This window comes from Oncorhynchus mykiss, chromosome 8, assembly GCF_057628025.1.
Source record: "Oncorhynchus mykiss isolate SJ-2025 chromosome 8, ASM5762802v1, whole genome shotgun sequence".
NCBI lineage: Eukaryota > Metazoa > Chordata > Actinopteri > Salmoniformes > Salmonidae > Oncorhynchus > Oncorhynchus mykiss.
Genome location: NC_143029.1, coordinates 71030131 through 71054435, shown reverse-complemented (window position 1 = coordinate 71054435; position 24305 = coordinate 71030131). Strand labels below are relative to the sequence as shown.

Here is a 24305-nt window from a genome sequence, read left to right as displayed (position 1 = left end):
AGCTTTTATGCCATCCTCTCCGCATTGTTTCACAACAATGCTGCCTGCCTGTCACCAACTCAAACAGATATAAACGAACTGTGCTCCACCGGGCCTTCCTCAGATTGGATAAAATAAAACAGGCTGTGTAGGAAAAGAGACACTGCACTGTACCACAGTAAACATCCTCCACCTCCTCCCTCCTCCAGGCAGCATATTGGCTTTTGGCAGTGGTGGAGCTGTCATTGGGATTCAGTGCCTCAACCCATCCTATCCCCCCACCCCTCTTTCCCCTTCCCCTTTCCAACGTTCTGCCACACTGACTATAAATATGATCAATAACTGCATCGTCACGCAGCTTTCCCTAGCTTGGAGAGCTCTTGCTGAAAGCATTTTTTCACAAGGAGGGGCACATGGAATGCCCATTACAGCTAGAGCCATTGCCAGACTTCCGGAGAAAGAGGAGGGAGAGAGAGACCGAGAGAGACAGAGAGACAGACAGACAGAGAGAAGAGCAATCTTGCAATCTCTCCGGGCCTTTCATGGTTGACACCTGCCTGTCTCCTTCTTTCATCTGAAGTGGAGGATGATGGGACACTTCCTGGTAGGATGGTTGGTTCTGAGAGTTGAAAGGAATCGTAGCACCATTAGTTGCCTCGGTGTAGCACAGCTATACAGCTATTTTCAATATGATATTAATGTTTTATTCACAGAGTGACGATACAGTAGGGTACAACCGGTGATGGTCAACGTGAATCACTGTGAGAATAAATAAAGTGTGTTGCTTGAGATCTGTGTGAAATGCAACTCCGTAGGCTCACGTGTCATGCTTTACATTTAAAGGACAAGTTCGCTTTTATGAACCAAATCTCTGTTTTTTATGTAAATGTCATGTTATAAAAGAGATTTCTCATTCCCATTGTGGTGATATGAGAAACGAGAAAGTACAAGCTTGCTAGTACACAAAAAAGTAACGCTTGAGTCCAACAAAATGATATATAATGTTGAGGATAAAGTTTGTAAAGACACAACAAATCTTAAGACCTGCATCAATATACTGAGGGCTTTGCCGTTTCTAAAAAATAAGGTATTTTGGGTGTTTTTGGAGCCTTTGTTATTTTGGAATTTGTATTTATTATTATGGATCCCCATTAGCTGCTGCCTTGGGATCCAACAAAATTAAGGCAGTTATGCAATTTGAAAAACATTACAATAAATTCATAATATCACAATACATTCATAATATCACAATACATTCATAATATCACAATACATTCATAATATCACAATACATTCATAATATCACAATACATTCATAATATCACACTACATTCATAATATCACAATACATTCATAATATCACAATACATTCATAATATTACAATACATTCATAATATCACAATACATTCATAATATCACAATACATTCATAATATCACAATACATTCATAATATCACAATACATTCATAATATCACAATACATTCATAATATCACAATACATTCATAATATCACAATACATTCATAACCGATTTTCAAAACACACTAAGTGTTTTAAACTGTCATCTCTGTTAAGGAATAGATGCTCATATCAGGGATGCAATTACTACTAGATGAAACCCTGCCTTGCAGTGTGGCAGTCAGAGAAACCAGGCACACAGTGTATGAAGTAGAGAAGATACAGTTGATCTGCCTGGGGCAGACTACAGACAGACTCAAATAGAGATGAAATACAGCCTGTATTAAGGCTGGGAGTGGGTCTGGTCTGGCAGGTTGCTGTGTGAGGTGCTTCCTTTGACACACTGTCATTTCCCCCAGAAAGGTCCAGGCGAGACAGGCAGATAGAGCCCTGCGCCTAAAGGGTGGCATTGGATGGGCTCTGCCTTGCCCTGCCGCCACCACCATCCATCTGGCTATATTGAATGTCTCTCCAGGACAGGAGTGATTACAGAGAGCAGGAGGGGGAGGGAGGGAAATATGGAGGACTCAGTACCTCAACTGCACTAGGATACTAGGCGGCTGGGGATGGGAAAGAATGATCCCGTAACATTGTAAAGAGGCTGTCAGAATGTTTGGTGCTGAGAAGGTGTGTTAATTGGTATACTGCAGGGGGTATTGTGACACGGCATGTGTTTGTGAGTGAGTGTGTACTGTACGTGTGAGTCAGTGGAGGCGGTTGAGCTCATAGTAATGGCTGGAACTGAGTGGATAGAAACACGTTTCCCTCACCAGCCTCCACCGGTGTGACTTTCTACACATCGCATGCAGGTGTGTGCCTGTTATGTTCTTGTATCTGTAGGACTATATGTGTATTAAACTGGCTCCAACTCCATATGGGCGTCAGTTACTCTTCTGGAGCACAGCCAGGGGGAGCACCAAATACACCCTTCATCCCCTGCAATGCAGCCCAGCCCAGTCCAGTCCAGTCCAGTCTCCAGCCCATACAGGCTATTTATATTCAGCCCATGTCCTGTAGTGGAGATAAAGCCATCAGCATCCCCTGTCCCATGACTCAGTCTGCACACACAGCATTCACCTGCAACTAACTACTGCACAGCATGTAGCCCACCCCTGTAAAATGTACAGTGTATCACAGACCAATACACTACATTACAGGATCATCCAGATACTGTGTAAGACAGATCAACAATGAGTGTAGCTATCTTCAAGGATGTGATTACATTTAAACCAAAAACAGATCAAACGTAATCACACACAGATCAAAGGCTCCAGTGTCGGATGATACGAGGAGAACGAGGAGAAATGGAGGGGAGTGTGTATAGGGAAGGGATGTGTGTGTTTGTGTGCCTGTGTATCTGTGTGTGAGAGGGAGATAACAGATGTGACTGTTGTTGAGTTGTGCTTGAATGATGAGCAAACAAAAACAAACAAATACATCTAATGAGCTGCTGTATCAGCAGACGGTCGAGCAAGCAGGCAACACACACCGTCACACATGCACACATGCACACACATACACACACACACACACATACACACACACCATTGCACACACATCACTGCATGGCAAATACACCACATGTACACGCAGGCACGCACATACGCATGCAGACACACACACACACACACACACACACACGTACACACACACTGCTCTCACCCAAACCTTCCCTGAATGATTTTGACTCCTGTCTACCATACAGGAAGGATCCTGTACAGATGGGACTGGATTCTATTCATCCTGTGTTTGTCTGCACAGTGTACTGTATAATGGAAGTGTCACCCAGCTTCTTTGGTTAGTAGTCATTTCCTGTTGGGGTTGTTGATTGAAATCCTCACTGCACTAGTGCCTTGAGTGAACATGTCTGACAGATGTAGTTCCAATAGCTCAAAGCAGAGCCATATAAAGATTAGTGATGGATACACACACACACACACACACACACACACACATACACACACACACACACACACACACACACACACACACACACACACACACACACACACACACACACACACACACACATGCACACACACATATGCACACATGCATTCTTGCATACACATACAGTACATCCTTTGGACTGGCCCCCCAGCTGCTCTGAGAAAACCTCCAAAAGGATGGCATTGTGGTATTGTACAGTATCACTAGGTGCACACTGGGAGCTTCATAACATGAGATGAGAGACAACAGCTAGGGTTCATTTTAACAGCTGTTTCCAACAACAACAAACACCTCGATTAAGGATGAAAAGCCAGCGGTATGACGCAGCTCAGGTTAATCTAATCAAAGAGACTAATTCAATTATCCACACGCCGCTAAACAGGCCAATTCAATATACCTACGTCTTGTCATACTCACCCCTTACTGTACTCAACTCTGATTCCATTAAAGGGTGATTCCTATCATAAAGTAATTGGATGCTATGGTACTATCTGCAAGCTCTCACAGTCTCATGTCCATCCAGGTATCTGTTGTTCCAAAAGTTAACATTTCAAAGTGTCTAAGGTTAAGTTTAGGCATTAACTCTGAATGGTTACGGTAAGGTATTAACTCTGAATGGTTAAGGTTAGGCATTAACTCTGAATGGTTATGGTAAGGTATTAACTCTGAATGGTTAAGGTTAGGCATTAACTCTGAATGGTTACGGTAAGGTATTAACTCTGAATGGTTAAGGTTAGGCATTAACTCTGAATGGTTACGGTAAGGTATTAACTCTGAATGGTTAAGGTTAGGCATTAACTCTGAATGGTTACAGTAAGGTATTAACTCTGAATGGTTAAGGTTAGGCATTAACTCTGAATGGTTACGGTAAGGTATTAACTCTGAATGGTTAAGGTTAGGCATTAACTCTGAATGGTTACGGTAAGGTATTAACTCTGAATGGTTAAGGTTAGGCATTAACTCTGAATGGTTACGGTAAGGTATTAACTCTGAATAGTTAAGGTTAGGCATTAACTCTGAATGGTTAAGGTTAGGCATTAACTCTGAATGGTTAAGGTTAGGCATTAACTCTGAATGTTTAAGGTTAGGCATTAACTCTGAATGGTTAAGGTTAGGCATTAACTCTGAATGTTTAAGGTTAGGCATTAACTCTGAATGGTTATGGTAAGGTATTAACTCTGAATGGTTAAGGTTAGGCATTAACTCTGAATGGTTACGGTAAGGTATTAACTCTGAATGGTTAAGGTTAGGCATTAACTCTGAATGGTTACGGTAAGGTATTAACTCTGAATGGTTAAGGTTAGGCATTAACTCTGAATGGTTACAGTAAGGTATTAACTCTGAATGGTTAAGGTTAGGCATTAACTCTGAATGGTTACGGTAAGGTATTAACTCTGAATGGTTAAGGTTAGGCATTAACTCTGAATGGTTACGGTAAGGTATTAACTCTGAATGGTTAAGGTTAGGCATTAACTCTGAATGGTTACGGTAAGGTATTAACTCTGAATAGTTAAGGTTAGGCATTAACTCTGAATGGTTAAGGTTAGGCATTAACTCTGAATGGTTAAGGTTAGGCATTAACTCTGAATGTTTAAGGTTAGGCATTAACTCTGAATGGTTAAGGTTAGGCATTAACTCTGAATGTTTAAGGTTAGGCATTAACTCTGAATGGTTAAGGTTAGGCATTAACTCTGAATGGTTAAGGTTAGGCATTAAATCTGAATGGTTAAGGTTAGGCATTAACTCTGAATGGTTAAGGTTAGGCATTAACTCTGAATGGTTAAGGTAGGTTGTTAAAAAAATAAATAATAATAATAATACTTGTACGTATTATTGCTAACTGTTGCCCCTAGTGGCTGGTTTCCAGGTAATCTCCCGACGTCCTCAGACATCGAATGCTGACTTGTATCACGGGTGACCTGGCTGGGTAATACAGGCTTGCAGGGCCGAGCTAGCTCCTCAGCAGAGACTGTATCTCCAAATCAAATTCTACTGGTTGTGTGGGGCGGCAGGTAGCCTAGTGGTTAGAGCATTGGGCAAGTAACCGAAGGGTGATGGTTGAATCCCCGAGCTGACAAGGTAAAATCTGTCGTTCTGGCCCTGAACAAGGCAGTTAACCCACTGTTCCCCGTAAATAAGAATTTGTTCTTAACTGACTTGCCTAGTTAAATAAAGGTTCAATTTAAAATATATATATATATATATATATATATATATATATATATATATATATATATATTAAATACACATATCTTGGGTGCAGTGAAATGCTTATGTTTCCAATAGTGCAGTAATCCCTAACAATACACAACAATACACACAAATTCCAAAAACATAAAGAAAGGAATTAAGAAATATCAGAACGAGCAATGTCAGAGTCTGGAATATAAATATCTATGTATATGATGGTGTGTAAATAGACAGTATATGAAAAGAAAAGGTGTGTACAGCAGTAGTTACAGTAAATACATATGAAGTGGGTAAAACCTATGTAAACATTATTTAAGTGACCAGTGTTCAATAACTATGTACCACTGAGATGGTAGCAGGGTGAACAGGCTGCGGCTCAGGTGGCTTTAGGTCCTTGATAATCTTCTTGGCCTTCCTGTAACACTGGGTGCTCTAGATGTCCTGCAATTGCCATACCAGGCGGTGATACAGCCCGACAGGATGTTCTCAATGGTGCATCTGTAGAAGTTCGTGAGGTCTAGGGGCCAAGCCGAATTTCTTCAGCCTCCTCAGTTTGAAGAGGTGCTGTAGTGGCGTCTTCGTCACACGGTCTGTGTGGATGGACCATTTCAGGTTGTCAGTGATGTGCACGCAGAGGAACTTGAAGCTTTTCACCCTCTCCACTGCGGCCAGTTGATGTGGATGGGGATGTGCTCTCTCTGCTGTCTCCTGAAGTCCACGATCAGCTGCTTCTTGTCCAGATGGGACAAGCCAGTGCAGTGCGATGGTGATTGTGTCATCCATGGATCTCTTTAGGCGGTATGCAAATTGTAGTGGGTCTAGGGTGTTGATTAAGGTGGAGGTGATATGTTCCTTAACTAGCCTCTCAAAGCACTTCATGATGAGAGAAGTGAGTAATATGGGGTGATAGTAATTTAGTTCAGTTATCTTCGCTTTCTTGGGTAACAGAACAATGGTGGCCATCTTGAAGCAATTGGGGACAACAGACTGGGATATGGAGAGATTGAATATGTCTGTTCACACTCCAGCCAGCTGGTCTGCGCATGCTCTGAGGATGCGGCTAGGGATGATGCCTGGGCCAGCAGCCTTGCAAGGTTTAACGCGCTAAAATGTCTTTATCACGTCGGCCAAGGAGAACGAGAGCTCACAGGCCTGGCGAGCAGCGGTGGCCAGTGCCCGGCAGCACAGTGTTTCCACGAAGCAGAAAGTGTTTAGCTTTTCAAAGAGAAAGGCATCGGTGTCCGCGACATGACTGGTTTTCCCTTTACAATCCGTGATTGTTTTGGAGTCCCTGCCACATTGAATTGCGACTCCACTTTGTCCCTGTACTTATGTTTTGCCTGTTTGATTACCTTACAGAGGCCATAGCTGGACTGTTTGTACTCGTCCATGTTTCCAGTCACCTTGCTGTGCATAAATGCAGTGGTTTGCGCTTTCAGTTTTGTGCAAATGCTGCCGTCTGTCCAAGTTTTGGATATGTTCTAATCGTCACAGGAGGAACAACATCCTCTGTGCACTTCCTGATAAACTCAGTCACTGAGTCAATGTACACACTACATGACCAAAAGTATGTGGACACCTGCTCATCGAACATCTCATTCTAAAACCATGGGCATTAATATGGAGTGGAGTTGGTCCCCCCTTTGCTGCTATAACAGCCTCCCCTGGAAAGTCTTTCCACTATATGTTTAGTAAAACTAAATGCATTATTTTCAACTGATTGCTGCCAGCATCCGCCCGCCCAACTAGCATCACTACTCTGGACGGTTCTGACTTAGAATATGTGGACAACTACAATACCTAGGTGTCTGGTTAGACTGTAAACTGTCCTTCTAGACTCACATTAAGCATCTACAATCCAAAATTAAATCTAGAATCGGCTTCCTATTTCGAAACAAAGCCTCCTTAACTCATGCTGCCAAACATACCCTCGTAAAACTGACTACCCTACCAATCCTTGACTTTGGCGATGTCATTTACAAAATAGCCTTCAACACTCTCATCAGCAAATTGGATGTAGTCTATCACATTGCCATCCGTTTTGTCACCAAAGCCCCATATACAACCCACCGCTGTCATCACTGAAGCTGGAGACGTATATCTCCCTCACTAACTTTAAGCATCAGCTGTCAGAGCAGCTTACCGATAACTGCACCTGTACACAGTCCATCTGTAAATAGCCCACCCAACTGCCTCATCCCCATATTGTTATTTATTTATTTTTTGCTCTTTTGCACCGCAGTATCTCTACCTGCACATCCTCATTTGCATATCTATCACTCCAGTGTTAATGCTAAATTGTATTTATTTTGCCACTATGGCCTATTTATTGTCTTACCTCCCTAATCTTACTACATTTGCACACACTGTACATAGATTGTTCTATTGTGTTATTGACTGTACGTTTGTTTATCCCATGTGTAACTCTGTGTTTTTGTCACACTGCTTTGCTTTATCTTGGCCAGGTCGCAGTTGTAAATGAGAATTTGTTCTCAACTGGCCTACCTGGTTAAATAAGGGTGGAAAAATATATATATGTTGGAACATTGCTGCGGGGACTTGCTTCCGTTCAGCCACAAGAGCATTAGTGACGTCGACCACTGATGTTGGGTGATTCGGCCTGGCATGCAGTCGGCGTTCCAATTCATCCCAAAGATGGTGTTGAGGTCTCTTGATAGGGCTCTGTGCAGGTCATTCAAGTTCTTCCACACTGATCTTGACAAACAATTTCTGTATAGATCTCACTTTGTGCACGGGGCCATTGTCATGCTGAATGAGTAAAGGGCCTTCCCCAAACTGTTGCCACAAACTTGAAAGCACAGAATCATCTAGAATGTAATTGTATGCTGTAGCGTACACTGGAACTAAGAGGCCTAGCACGAACCATGCTATACAGTTGGCACTATGGCACTATGTATTGGGGCAGGTAGCATTCTCCTGGCACCTGCCTAACCCAGGTTCAGATGGTGAGCCAGATGGTGAAGCGGGATTCATCGCTCCAGAGAACCCATTTCCACTGCTCCAAAGGAGCGGAAAGCTTTACACCACTCCAGCCAACTCTTGGCATTGCGCATCATGATTTTGAGGTCTACTTTGTGGCTGAGCCATTGTTGCTCTTAGATGTTTCCAATTCACAATAACAGCACAGACCGGGACAGCTCTAGCAGGGTCGACATTTAAAGAACCGACTTGATGAAAAGGTGGCATTCTATGATGGTGCCACTTTGATCGTCACTGAGGTCATCAGTAAGACCATTCTACTGCCAATGTTAGCCTATGGAGTTTGCTTGGGTGTGGCTGAAATAGCCAAAGCTACTAATTTGAAGGAGTGTCCATATACTTTTGTATATAAAGTGTATGTCAATGCCATTCTCCGAAGCAAACCAGAACACATCGCAGTTTGCATGATCAAAACAATCTTGAAGCCTTGGATTCTGATTGGTCAGACCATGTTGAACGAGCCTTACCACAGGTACTTCCTGTTTAAGTTTCTGCCTATAGGAGGGGAGGAGCAGAATGGAGGTGTGATCTGATTTGCTGAAGGGAGTGTGGGGGAGGGCCGTGTAGCCATCCCTGAAGGGGGAGTATCAATGGTCAAGGGTTCTTGATGAGCGATTAGCGCAGGAGATGTGTTGATAAACCTTTGTAAGCGTTTTCCTCAGATTTGCTTTGTTAAAATCCCCAGCTACAATAAATGTTGCCTCAGGATATGTGGTTTCCAGTTTGCACAAAGTCCAGTGTAGTTGCTCGAGAGCTGGCGTGGTGTTGGCTTGAGGGATTATATACACGGCCTTGAAGATGACCGAAGAAAATTATCTTGGGTGGTAATGCGGTCGGCATTTGATGGTGAGGTATTCCAGATCGGGAGAACAAAATGACTTGAGTTCCTATATTTTACCACAATCACACCATGATTAGTGAATCATGAAACATACACCTCCCTCCACCTTTCATTTTCCTGGAGAGTTATTTCTTCATCTACGGAGAACCCCACTGGCTGTATGGATGGGGACAGTATAACCGGAGAGAGCCATGATTCCGTGAAACAGAGAATGTTACAGTTCCTGATGTCTCTCTGGAAGGAGATCCTCACTCTGAGCTCATCTACTTTATTGTCTATGGACTGAACATTAGCGAGTAATATACTTGGAAGCGGTATGCCTCCTGAGTCTGACAAAAACCACACTCCATATTCCTCTTCTCCATCGACAGTGTCTTGGAGCAGCCCCTGGGATGAGTGGAATTGGCTCAGAGGGTACAAACAAAGAATCCAATTAAGGAAAGTCACATTTCTGGTCGACATGCTGGTACCACCGATCTAATATCCAAAAGTTATTTTCATCTGAGCAAATAATGTCAAATGTAACACACAAAAAAATAAAAATACTGCAAAGTTGTCTAGGAGCTAAGAACAGGATGATCATGTCTGTTGGTGCCTACTGTATGTGATACTGGGAGAACAGAGATCCAAATGTTTCAACAGTTTCAGCACAAATGGTGAACAGTTCAGAGTACAACTAGCACTGCACGTACTGATTTCTCCAAGCTGTCGATGTTCCTGACGCCTCTTTATTATGTTGACCCTGGATAAACATGTCCATCAACCAATCAGACAATAGTCTGCCTTTTGAACTGTGTCCTCAGATAATTCAACTCTTGTCCACTCTGAATGTTTTGTCTGTTGTCCTCAGATATCTGAGTTGTGGTGGGTCGGAGTATGTGTGAGTGTGTGGGACTGTGAGTTTAGGTGATATCTGACCCCGTATTGTGATCTGTGGTGTCTGCCGCAGACAGATTGCATGTCTGTCCTCCTTTTGCCACCTTTTGGGAGGTGGCCTTGGTGTAAAGGGAGCAGAAGAATGGGGACCAGCACTTACAGGATTCATGGAATAGACCTGAAGCATGCTGCTACTGTATACTGTATGACAATCTGTCTGCTGCAGACACCACAGGTCACAATACGGGGTCAGATAGCATACAATCACAGTCACACACACTCACAGTAACACAAACTCTGACCCAGCAGCAGCATTCCATTCCTATTCCATGAATCCTGTAAGTGCTGGCCCCCATTCCTCTGTCCCCTTTCCACTAAGGCCACCTCCCAAAAAGGTGGCAAAAGGAGGACAGACATGCAAAGTCATAACCCTCACAGCATGCTACCTGCCACAGAGTGACTGGCTCATTAGAACAGACAGTGTGAACTGGGTCCAGGTTACCTCAGGGCTCATCTGGACTAAATTACTTGGTGACCTTGTTTCCACATAGAAGCTCTGCTTGGCCTCCTGCTGGCCTCAAACCATATGTAAACCCTCTGTCTCTGTTGCTCTGTTTCTCTCTCACTCCCTTCATTTTGCTCTCTCCCTTCATCACCACTTTCCTCTTTCTCTTCATCTCTTTCTCCCTTCCTCCATCATCCCCCCTCTCTCTCTTCTCATTCTCACTCTTTAGCTCTCCCTCACTCCCTACCTCTGTACCTCCCTCTCACTCCCTCTCACTCTCCCTCAAGGCACACCCATACAGCACACAAAATTGCGGACAGCATTTAGCCTACCTGATAGGATTGGGAGCACTGTTTTAGAAAGTTGGGGGGAAAGTAACCTGCTCCAAATGTCCTCTTTAAATTGCAGTTGCAGTTGAGAGCAAAAAAACAAACATGGTTTGGACAAATCAAAACACAAGATAGTAAACATTTCCAGAATGCATCAATAGCCTGAAAAGTATTTATTCCTGAAACTATGCAAAGGACTACAAGTCGGTGCAATATTGACTGTTAATCAATAACACCATAGGGACTGATGCTGCAGTTTAGTCACAGAAGATCACTCATGGTGTGGGTGTGACCATAACATTAACGGTGAAACAAAATGCAGCAGATTAATACAGAAAAAAAGATCTGAAAAGAAAACATTTAAAGACTTTACCTTAAGTTATTTGAAGTTTGTCCACGTACGCAAAGCAATGTGGGCCATCTAACCGTTTCAGCACCACAGCACAGTGGACAGCTCCGGCCAGGTGACAGAAGCACTGCAATACTATTGAACTGATGCACGGACTATATGCCAACTAAAACCATGCAAAAGGCTCCAAGGCTATTTATTTATGAACAAATTCATCATGGCAATCATGCAATCGCATAGACCATATTTTGCATGATATCGAATTACGAATAACTGCCATATGTGATCGGATGCCTAGGCTACATGTGGCTGTATTTGGTTGAAGTTGTATGCTATTACAATGCAAAAAAATATGAATGCCTCTCGTGGGCTAACAACAGACTCAGCCCGAAAATTATGCCAAGTCACCATGGTAACAAGAGATGCAATACACCTAGGCGCTCGGAGGGGAGCAATTTGTGTACGTTTCCCACAAGCCAGAAACGGACTATAATCAACATCTAATATATCAATAATATTGCACTGTATATAATAACTTGGATGTATCTAACATAAACGGGTGCTTTAACAGTCAACACCAATATGCTCTCTGTCAGGGATCTCCGGCATAATCCTGAACACCTTGCTGGTGACTACACGATCACGCTGGGGCTCGATTGTCAGTCGAATGCTCCCTCTATTATGTAACTGAAATGAATTAGAGGACCTAATGCCGTTCTCTAACGAAATAAAATCTCACACGTTGTACAATGACCATTCATCTTCTTATTATTCTTACATAACCTAATAGCAAATTATCAATTCACCAATCAAACAATTCGATATGATAAATGTGTCCAAAATGGCAAAATAGGCAAATCCAAATGTCCACATTATATATGCACTAGTGCAGATCCAGCTGTCTCAGTAAAAATAACTATAAAATATAATTATATTTTACAAAACCGTTAGTTTACAATATAAAGGTTTGGTGCTCCGAGAATCAATGGCCACACGTGAGAACAAACCTACCTGTATGCAGGTTGAAGGAGACTCTAGCTTCGGCGAGGTATGGGGTATCGCTCTTGGACCGGACTCTCCTGATCCGCCGGCGGTCTATATGGTCTTCCGGAGAAGCCGCCATCAATTTGAGCAGCGTCCAGTGACGACTGGCGTGTTGGGACAGACACAGAGCCACGGCCGATCACGGGAAGGTATTGATGGGGAGAGAAATAAATAGAAAGGGTAGAACAGGAGAAGGAGATGCTGGGAGATTTGAAGCGAGGCTCGGAGCTGCTATTACAGAGCTCCTTAATAACCCAACAGCAGAGTGGAATGAGAATGGAATATCAGAGTGGGGGAAAAATCGCTAAAATGGAAACATCAGACAAGTCAGTGCATTTATTCGAGGTTATTGAACTAACATATGACTGCCTATGAAAGCTAACATTATGAGAACATTAACATTATTTCCCTTCATGTTTGTAAACTATGATAAACCAAAAGACATAACTGTAAATTGTGTAATACATTCGTGATACATTTTCAAAATAGCCTATCCAACGCCATCTTGTGGAATTAAATTATAAATATTGGGTCCTTTATGGACGTATCAGCAAAGTGGAATGAAAATGAAGAAAATAAGAAAGAAAGAAAGTGTGAGCTCAGGAAAGAGAAAACGTTCTATGTTTTAACACCACCAGAGGTCCTTATAAACTAGACTATATCTTTCCCCTCAGTGGATTTTGGGGTCTGGCTAGAAAGGATACAGTTTTTGGTAAATTAACGTCAGATTTGACATTTCGTATAGGATCATTTACAGGTCAGGATAATTAACATAGCAAGTTATGAAAAGGTTTAGAGTTAGCTAAAATACAATAAAAGTACTTGTTAAGATAATTTGACAAAAGCTGGATCCCTTCTATCCATGACCGAATTTTGGAGCGAAACGTTCAGTCTTTACGGTTTTTCAAACTAATTACTATAAGAAAAGTAAACAAATTCCGCCTCGCAGTCTGGTAACTCTACTGGTTCGGTATGGACGTGTTACAAAAGTCATGTATGAACTCAAGATATTCTGAACACAGGCTATTCAATGTAGTGATCGATACACAATTTATTTGCCTGCATGTACATTTTATCCTGACTTGATGGCTCATCACCTCACTGTTTTCAGTTTTATACATGTATCGTTGAGGAAATTATATTAATTTTATTAAAAGCTGTATTTAAATGTTTTCTAAAAACAATTTCATTTACGAACCACAGCTGATTTGAACGAGTTTGCTCATTCATATTCAGAACTTTTAAAACATTGGGTAGACTCCATCTGGGCAGGCTCGCATTGGTCGAATCAACGTTGTTTCCACACTGAAATGACTTTGAACCAACCTGGAATAGACCTTGAATTGACGTCTGTGCCTAATGGGGCCTTTACCAACAGGTTTGCCTACATTGTTAACACCATTCAGAATGCATAATCCTACAAAGAATGGAGTTCCTACCTTCAGGGGTGCTACTGGAGGAAATGGCAATCTCAGGTAATGTAAAACACACATACATAGAACTACAGGCATTAATTTCATAGTCATGATTTTTATGCTCATGTACACACCGATGTTTCCACAATGCTACAGATATACAGTACCAGTAAAACGTTTGGACACACCTACTCATTCAAGGGTTTTCTTTTTTTTTTTTATTCTACATTGTAGAATAATAGTGAAACAATCTAAACTATGAAATAACACATATGGAATCATGTAGTAACCAAAAAAGTGTTAAACAAATCTAATTATATTTTATATTTGAGATTCTTCAAAGTAGCCACCATTTGCCTTGAAGACTGCTTTGCACATCCTTGGCATTCTCTCAACCAGCTTCAGCTGGAATGCTTTTCCAACAGTCTTGAAGGAGGTCCCACATATGCTGAGCACTTGTTGGCTGCTTTTCCTTCCCTCTGCAGTCCTACTCATCCCAAACCATCTCAATTGGGTTTAGGTCGGGTGATTGTGGAGGCCAGGTCATCTGATGCAGCAGTTTTTATTAAAAGCTGTGTGGAAATGTTTTAAAACATTTTGGGTGGACTCAAATGAGGCATGCGCACATTGGTTGAATCAACGTTGTTGCCACACTGAAATTACATTGAAGCGACATGGAATAGACTCTTGGCATTCTCGCAACCAGCTTCACCTGGAATGCTTTTCCAACAGTCTTGAAGGAGTTACCACATATGCTGAGCACTCGTTGGCTGATTTTCCTTCACTCTGCAGTCCAACTTATCCCAACCCATCTCAATTGTAAACACCATTCAGACTGCATAATCCGACAACAATCGTACAGGGCAGGCGCACATTGGTTGAATCAATCTGAGGTGCAGTCAACTCTAATAAACTTCTCCTCTGCAGCAGAGGTAACTCTGGGTCTTCCTTTCCTGTGGCAGACCGCATGAGTACCAGTTTCATCATAGCGCTTGATGGTTTTTGCAACTGCACTTGAAGAAACTTGAAGAAAATGTTTCAGATTGTCTGACCTTCAGGTCTTAAAGTAATGATGGACTGTCATTCCTCTTTGCTTATTTGAGCTGTTCTTACCATAATATGGATTGGTATTTTACCTATCTTCTGTATACCACCCCTACCTTGTCACAACACAACTGATTGGCTCAAGCACACTGAGAAAGAAACAAATTAACTTTAAACAAGGCACACCTGCTAATTGAAATGCATTCCAGGTGACTACCTCATGAAGCTGGTTGAGAGAATTCCAAGCATGTGCAAAGCCATCATTTTTATTTACCTTGGCAAGTCAGTTAAGAACAAATTCTTTTTTACAATGACAGCCTGGTACAGTGGGTTAAACTGCCTTGTTCAGGACAACATATTTTTACTTTGTCAGCTCGGGGATTCGATTTAACAACCTTTCGGTTACTAGTCCAACGCTCTAACCACTAGGCTAGCTGCCTCCCCACATCATCAAGGCAAAGGGTGGCTACTTTGAAGAATCTAAAATATAACATATATTTTGATTTGTGTAGCACTTTTTTGGTTACCGCATGATTCCATATGTGTTATTTCAGAGTTTTGATGTCATCACTATTATTCTAAAATGTAGAAAATAGTAAAAATAAAGAAAAACTTTGGAATGAGTAGGTGTCCAAACGTTTGACTGGTACTGCACTTTCTCTCTCTCATATCTACATAAACTCCCACATACTGTATGACATGTACTGTATGAAATTGTAAAATAAACACACTGCATGTGTGTGTGTGTGTGTGTGTGTGTGTAGCTAAATAGGTAATATTTCCCGTCTTGTTGCTGGGTCAAAGTTTAGTCTTTGATCTCAGCATCAGGGTGGCTCCAGGGTCATTGTGGTAATGGGGGTCTGTCTGTTTCTTCACATAATATGGCTCTGTGCCCTATCAACAGATTTATCTTGACAACTAGAGTGTGAAGGTGGAGGAGGGTGGGGTGTTACTTGCGTAACCACGGTTACTGTGTGCAGTGCCAAGAAGCTGGAGCCAGTGTCAGTTCATCTAAGTGGGACAGTCTCAGGTTGTTCCATCCTGCATGATTGAGTGCCCACGAAGTGTTTATTTACGGGAACTTGTTCCCACTCTATTAAATATCTACCTACTTAGTCTCACCCAACCAGCTCCTAACACTGTAAACTTAACCCACCCATCTCCACCCTGACCCCTCAGACTCTGGCCGCGTTCCGTTGCCCAGGCATTGCTGATGCCTGCCAGATCTTACAACTCCTGGATAGTTATTTTAAGTATCAGTTAACCACATCATATGTTATAGCAATCACGACACAGTTGATACATGCAAAGTTTGAGCAGGGGAATGCGACTTCTACCTCCTTGCCCTGTAAACGCTAACCTCTAACCTTACATGTCCCTGTTAATCTCTGTCCCCAGGACCTAGCCACCCCTGAGGACTTCTTTCAGAACTTGCACCTCTCATGGTTGAGAAAACATGCTGAGTAAGGGGAAGCAGGTCCGGTCTGTGGTAGTCAACGCCCAGGTCGTAGATGATCTGCACTGCCAGGCCGGTTCCAGACCTGTCCTCAAGGGAGGCTCCATTGTTTATGAATAAACTGAGAAGATATACAGTAGCCAGATAATTAGCCTTTGCTCTAGTGGTGGTTTCCAAAACTAGTTGTCAAAAGTAGAAAATGTTAAGATTAACATCTCACACACGAGAACTGGAGAACTATTGTGTCTTGCTTTAGACCATTGGAGGCAAAGTGGAATGGCGTTAGAGGTAAAAGAGGAGGAACATTCCAACGTATCCTCCCTCTGCCCTCACGTCCAGACCTGCGGCTCTCTAACCGTTTTATGGCTCTGAGCCCCCTGACATCACCGGGGCCCTCCGGTGAGGCCTTCCCACTCCACCTCAGCACCCAGCGCAAGCTCCTCTGTATCTGGTCCTGGGTTGATGAGCTGGCCATCCCCTGGATCATTACACGCCTCACAGGCTCGCAGCGACATTCTCGTCGTCCTCCACTAGTGGTTGTTATAGGGAGCTCCATAGTTAGGGATGTGGTGGTCGTGGAAGCAAGTACCCACTGCTTCTCTGGAGCCCGTGTTTGTGACATAGATCACCAGGACCATGCTGTGATGGAGAAGCATCCAAATTCTCACACAGTCGGCACGGGCTCCCGATTGGCGCAGTGGTCTAAGGCAGTGCTTGAGGTGCCACTACAGACACCCTGGTTTGAATCCAGGCTGTATCACAACTGGCTGTGATTGGGAGCCCCATAGGGTGGTGCACAATTGGCCCAGTGTTGTCCGGGTTTGACCTGTGTAGGCTGTCATTCTAATAAGAATTTGTTCTTAACTGACTTGCCTAGTTAAATAAAAAATGATGTTGGTACAAACCACAACAATCTTCATAAATTGTGGTGAATTAAAAGAGGACTTCAGGGGGCTCATAGGCAGGCTAGGCAGTGGGTTCTAATTTCTGGGTCTCTACCAACAAAGGGTCACTGAATGGAATGCTTTAGTCGTCTCCTCTGGCAACACCTCTGGCTTAAATCCTACTGTCCCTTGATTTATTTTAAAAACATTGACCATTTTCAGCACTTTTGGGAGAGGCCCCAGTTTTACGGGAGGGATGCCTTGCATCCAATTATGAAAGGGGCATACATTCTCTCGGCCAACATAACATTGACTCAAAAACAGCCAAACCCCTGCTGAGGTAACTTATCCCATTCCCAGTATGTCACAGCGTTATCGTACAGCTACAGGTACACATCTTCCCAGGGGCACTGTCAGTAATAATCTTGTGACCATAAAGTTGATGTCACGTGTGCTCCCTCTTCGGCCTCTAGTTCACCAGGCTGCTCGTTATGGCGCACACCTGTCACCATCATTACCCGTACCCGCGCGCCATCAGACTCACCTGGACTCCATCACTTCCCTGATTACCTTCCCTATATATTTTACTCCCTTTGGTTCCTTCCCCAGGCGTTATTGTTTCTGTGTCATGTCTGTGCGTTGTTCGTGTTTCTTATTTTGTATTATGTTGTGTTCATTTATTAAAACACTCACTCCCTGACTTGCTTGCCGTCTCATGCACATCGTTACAGTTGAATTCCACTCTTATGAGTTAAGAATGAAAATGGGCTTCTTCTATAAGAACAGGTCCTGTCTATGGTTAAAAATAGCAGAATACAAATCATTGAGTTGTTATTCATTCCGGTTATTGAATTTGGCGATATCGTCTATAGGAATGCAGCTTTCACTGTATTGAAGCCCTTGGACACAGTTTAACATTGCGCTTTGTTACGAGCGATTACAGGTAATTGCATTTTGAATGAGAAAGTAGGCTGGCCCTCTCTGAAGTCTCGTAGATTGATGCATTGCACTCTTTTTGTCAAAGACCTTTTGCATTAACGTCCAACATACCTTACGTCATTGTTGACCTTCAGACCCGAGCTCGGGGATGGCTAACACTGGAGATCCCTTTAATCTCCACCGAGTTAAGTAAATCTGCTTTCAGTTTTTTTGTGCCTCATGTGGAATGCTCTCCAAAAGTCCTTAAAGTTGGTGGATTGAATGTTCGAAGTGTTTTGTTTTTCAGATGATAGTTTTGCTTTCTGTATTTTTGTGTTTGCTTTTCATGTGTTGTGTAATTGATGTGCTCTTTATTGTAATTGTTGTTTATTGATGTGTTTGACAAGTCATAATTGTAAATAATCATTTGTTTTTGATTGACTTACCTGTATACGTAAAGGTGAAATTGAAAATAAATGTAATTTCTTCTTGGACAAATGTCATTGTCAGCATACTTTGGAGAGAGAAATACAGTGCCTTGCGATAGTATTCGGCCCCCTTGAACTTTGCGACCTTTTGCCACATTTCAGGCTTCAAACATAAAGATATAAAACTGTATTATTTTGTGAAGAATCAACAACAAGTGGGACACAATCATGAAGTGGAACGACATTTATTGGATATTTCAAACTTTTTTAACAAATCAAAAACTGAAAAATTGGGCGTGCAAAATTATTCAGCCCCTTTACTTTCAGTGTAGCAAACTCTCTCCAGAAGTTCAGTGAGGATCTCTGAATGATCCAATGTTGACCTAAATGACTAATGATGATAAATACAATCCACCTGTGTATAATCAAGTCTCCGTATAAATGCACCTGCACTGTGATAGTCTCAGAGATCCGTTAAAAGCGCAGAGAGCATCATGAAGAACAAGGAACACACCAGGCAGGTCCGAGATACTGCTGTGAAGAAGTTTAAAGACGGATTTGGATACAAAAAGATTTCCCAAGCTTTAAACATCCCAAGGAGCACTGTGCAAGCGATAATATTGAAATGGAAGGAGTATCAGACCACTGCAAATCTACCAAGACCTGGCCGTCCCTCTAAACTTTCAGCTCATACAAGGAGAGGACTGATCAGAGATGCAGCCAAGAGGCCCATGATCACTCTGGATGAACTGCAGAGATCTACAGCTGAGGTGGGAGACTCTGTCCATAGGACAACAATCAGTCGTATTTCACAAATCTGGCCTTTATGGAAGAGTGGCAAGAAGAAAGCCATTTCTTAAAGATATCCATAAAAAGTGTCGTTTAAAGTTTGCCACAAGCCACCTGGGAGACACACCAAACATGTGGAAAAGGTGCTCTGGTCAGATGAAACCAAAATTGAACTTTTTGGCAACAATGCAAAACGTTATGTTTGGAGTAAAAGCAACACAGCTCATCACCCTGGACACACCATCCCCACTGTCAAACATGGTGGTGGCAGCATCATGGTTTGGGCCTGCTTTTCTTCAGCAGGGACAGGGAAGATGGTTAAAATTGATGGGAAGATGGATGGAGCCAAATACAGGACCATTCTGGAAGAAAACCTGATGGAGTCTGCAAAAGACCTGAGACTGGGACGGAGATTTGTCTTCCAACAAGACAATGAATAAAGCAAAATCTACAATGGAATGGTTCAAAAATAAACATATCCAGGTGTTAGAATGGCCAAGTCAAAGTCCAGACCTGAATCCAATCGAGAATCTGTGGAAAGAACTGAAAACTGCTGTTCACAAATGCTCTCCATCCAACCTCACTGAGCTCGAGCTGTTTTGCAAGGAGGAATGGGAAAACATTTCAGTCTCTCGATGTGAAAAACTGATAGAGACATACCCCAAGCGACTTACAGCTGTAATCGCAGCAAAAGGTGGCGCTACAAAGTATTAACTTAAGGGGGCTGAATAATTTAGCACGCCCAATTTTTCTGTTTTTGATTTGTTAAAAAAGTTTGAAATATCCAATAAATGTCGTTCCACTTCATGATTGTGTCCCACTTGTTGTTGATTCTTCACAAAAAAATACAGTTTTATATCTTTATGTTTGAAGCCTGAAATGTGGCAAAAGGTCGCAAAGTTCAAGGGGGGCGAATACTTTCGCAAGGCACTGTACCTGTTATGTGTGATGTTAACCTGCATGTGTCTGGCGGTGGTTTTATGTGCAGCTGTGAGAAGAGAGCCTGTCATGCTCTGCTCAGTCTCAATGTGACCTGGTTTGGGGAAACTCTGGACTTGCACATCCTGACCAAGGTGGAGACAGTACTGGACACCTGTGATCTGTGTCTCGTGGTGCATTTGTGGAATTTATGTTCAATCTGTATCTTAAGAATCTCATTCATTATTTTTGGCAAATGCCCTCTTTAAACACCCACTTTTTATATACATTATGCACAAGATATAATATATGAGGGGCCTCCCGAGTGGCGCTCTCCAGTGGTTAAGGCTTCACTACAGATTCAGGTTTGATCCCGGGCTGTGTCACAGCCGTCCACGACACTATTATAAGATGCAATGTTTTTGTTTTAATAAAAGTTTATTTTGGGAATTAGTTTAGTACATTTTTGTAGGGGAAAAAATTATATTTCATCAAAACAGAGCGCGATAAAATGTGTTTTATTCTACTGCACCACACAGTTCAGGTTTAAAATCAGTCAGCTTTATTGGCTCATTAGACTTATATCTGATCAAATGTGTGTCACTGATTCCCCCTCAGGAGACTGAAAAGATTTGGCATGGGTCCTCAGATCCTCAAAAGGTTCTACAGCTGCACCATCGAGAGCATCACTGCCTGGTATGGCAACTGATCGGCCTCCGACCGGTAATGCGAACGGCCCAGTACATCACAGGGGCCAAGCTTCTTGCCATCCAGGATACAGCAGAGGGAGCAACCCCCTATCCACATCGATGGGACAGTAGTGGAGAGGGTAGTAAGTTTTAAGTTCCTCGGCGTACACATCACAGACAAACTGAATTGGTCCAGCCACACAGACAGTGTCGTGAAGAAGGCGCAACAGCGCCTCTTCAACCTCAGGAGGCTGAAGAAATTCGGCTTGTCACCAAAAGCACTCACAAACTTCTACAGATGCACAATCGAGAGCATCCTGGCGGGCTGTATCACCGCCTGGTACGGCAACTGCTCCGCCCACAACCGTAAGGCTCTCCAGAGGGTAGTGAGGACTGCACAACGCATCACCGGGGGCAAACTACCTGCCCTCCAGGACACCTACACCACCCGATGTTACAAGAAGGCCATAAGGACAACAACCACCCGAGCCACTGCCTGTTCACCCCGCTATCATCCAGAAGGCGAGGTCAGTACAGGTGCATCAAAGCTGGGACCGAGAGACTGAAAAACAGCTTCTATCTCAAGGCCATCAGACTGTTAAACAGCCACCACTAACATTGAGTGGCTGCTGCCAACACACTGACTCAACTCCAGCCACTTTAATAATGGGAATTGATGGGAAATGATGTAAAATATATCACTAGCCACTTTAAACAATGCTACCTAATATAATGTTTACATACCTTACATTATTAATCTCATATGTATATGTATATACTGTACTCTATATCATCTACTGCATCTTTATGTAATACATGTATCACTAGCCACTTTAACTATGCCACTTTGTTTACATACTCATCTCATATGTATATACTGCGCTCAATACCATCTACTGTATCTTGCCTATGCCGCTCTGTACCATCACTCATTCATATATATTTATGTACATATTCTTTATCCCCTTACACTTGTGTCTATAAGGTAGTAGTTTTGGAATTGGTAGCTAGATTACTTGTTGGTTATTACTGCATTGTCGGAACTAGAAGCACAAGCATTTCGCTACACTCGCATTAACATCTGCTAACCATGTGTATGTGACAAATAAAATTTGATTTGATTTGATTTAGTCAGGATCGAGGCAAAGATGAGCTGAGCAAAGTACAGAGAGATCCTTGATGAAAACTTGCTCCAGAGTGCTCAGGGCCTCAGACTCGGACGAAGGTTCACCTTTCAACAGGACAACGACCCAAAGCACACAGCCAAGACAACGCAGGACTGGCTTTAGGACAAGTCTCTGAATGTCCTTGAGAGTCCCAGCCAGAGCCCAGACTTGAACCTCATCGAGCATCTCTGGATGCTCCCCATCCAACCTGACAGAGCTTTAGAGGATCTGCAGAGAGGAATGGAAAAAGTTAAGGTGTCTGAATACCTTCCAAATGCACTGTATATACTTCGATACAATGATTGTATTTGTACTTTTGTACAATTACCGCTAGCTATTGTAGGTGTTTCGCTTCATTTCAAGTTGAGGTCTCATATGCAATGCTTCAAAATATAATACTGTCAACAACATTATGAATACATTTTCATAACGTTTGTCCTTTTTTGTCTCACACAATGTTATCATTACTGCAGTCCTTTCAGTGAACGGTCTCTACATAATAAGCTATGAGTCATTGGGGGAGTTCCCAAAGCTAACAGTAGATGCCAGTATGTATACTGAACAAAAATATGAACGCAAAGTGAAACAATTTCAAAGGTTTTACTGAGTTACAGTTCATATAGGGAAAGCAGTCAATTGAAATTAATCAATTAGGCCCTAATCTATGGATTTCACATGACTAGTCAGGGGTGCAGCCATGGGTAGGCCTTTGAGGGCATAGGCCCACCCACTTAGCAGAATGGCCCGCCCACTGGGGAGCCAGGCCCAGCCAATCAGAATGAGTTTTCCCACACAAAATGGCACACACATTGCACCTGTGCAATGATCATGCTGTTTAATCAGCTTCTTGATACGCTATCCCTGTCAGGTGGATGGATTAGCTTGGCAAAAGAGAAATGCTCACTAACAGGGATGTAAACAAATTTGTGCACAACATGTTAGAGAAATAAGCTTTTTGTGCATATGGAACATATCTGGTATTTTTTTTATTTCAGCTCATGGAACATGGGACCAAGACTATATTTTTGTTCAGTTTAGCTTCTTCTTCCTCATACTGTATCTTCAATAACAAACTCCTCTGAACAGACAGACAGAATAGTCAGGAGAGGCTGCAGTCAGTCAGGCTGTCTCTCACTTAGTATGAATGAGTGAGAGGAAGTACGGAGTTGTGTTCTCCTGCGACAATGTTTTGCTCTGCTCGAGGTGGAGCTAACACTGGCAGTAATGCAGTAGACTGCAGACCCAGGGAGCTCATTCAAACCATCATAATGCTGTAAAATAAAAATATCATGTAGGCGTCAACTACTAGCCACATTGACTACAGGTTCATGGTCATTGTATGACCCTGTTTAGCTATTTTAGTTATTTCTCTGTTCCCATATGTATTCTCAAATGACTCTCCATTTCTATTGATCTATTGAGTGAATGAGAAACCATATGAAACCAGAGAGAGCATGATTTGGAGGCATGGGGTATGGGGAGAGGATTTGGATGCTAAGGTCCAAGCAGGACAGACCACTCTTACAACTTACAAGTTCAAAGGTGAAATGTCATGACATCAGTTAGAATGTCTTATAGAAAACAAATCACAAATACAGGAAAAGAGAGACCACAGTAAACATCCCAAAATAATACAGGCAAGTTCACTCATCACAGGTGGGGTTGCCTGTCTCCTCACTGTTAATTGGTTGTTGATGGTTGAGGTTAGTTCATATTGTGTGAGACAGTAGTTCACATCAAGCTGAGTCTCCATCTGTTTCAGGGCCTGTTTCTGTTCTTATAGGCCTGGTTGACAAGAGGCGAGGGGGGTGTTTGTGACAGTGAGGTCTGTGTGTGTGTGTGTGTGTGTGTGTGTGTGTGTGTGTGTGTGTGTGTGTGTGTGTGTGTGTGTGTGTGTGTGTGTGTGTGTGTGTGTCCATCCAAGTGTGTGCGTGTGTGTGTACACTGGTGGTGAACCCGGTGACCTAAGTAACTAACCCCCTATTTTTAAAATGTCCTGCCTTGAAAAAACAATTGAATCTTTGATAATTTCTCAGCTAAAATCTTTCCTGTCTATGAAATGTATTCTAAATGCTC

At 42.6% G+C, this 24305-nt stretch overlaps 1 protein-coding gene across 3 annotated transcripts in view; it reads right to left on the bottom strand.

Moving 5' to 3' along the window:
- Positions 1-24305, bottom strand: part of LOC110530432 (phosphatase and actin regulator 1) — a 181699-nt gene that overhangs the window by 79116 nt on the left and 78278 nt on the right. For 2 of the 3 annotated variants that reach the window (XM_090182451.1, XM_090182452.1), the window contains exon 1: positions 12490-12794. The exons of the other annotated variant lie outside the window; for it this stretch is intronic. In XM_090182451.1, coding sequence (XP_090038577.1) covers positions 12490-12601 — 112 coding nt within the window. In that variant the 5' untranslated portion in view covers positions 12602-12794. Of the gene's footprint in view, positions 1-12489; positions 12795-24305 lie in introns of those variants that run through there. 3 annotated transcript variants of the gene reach the window in all.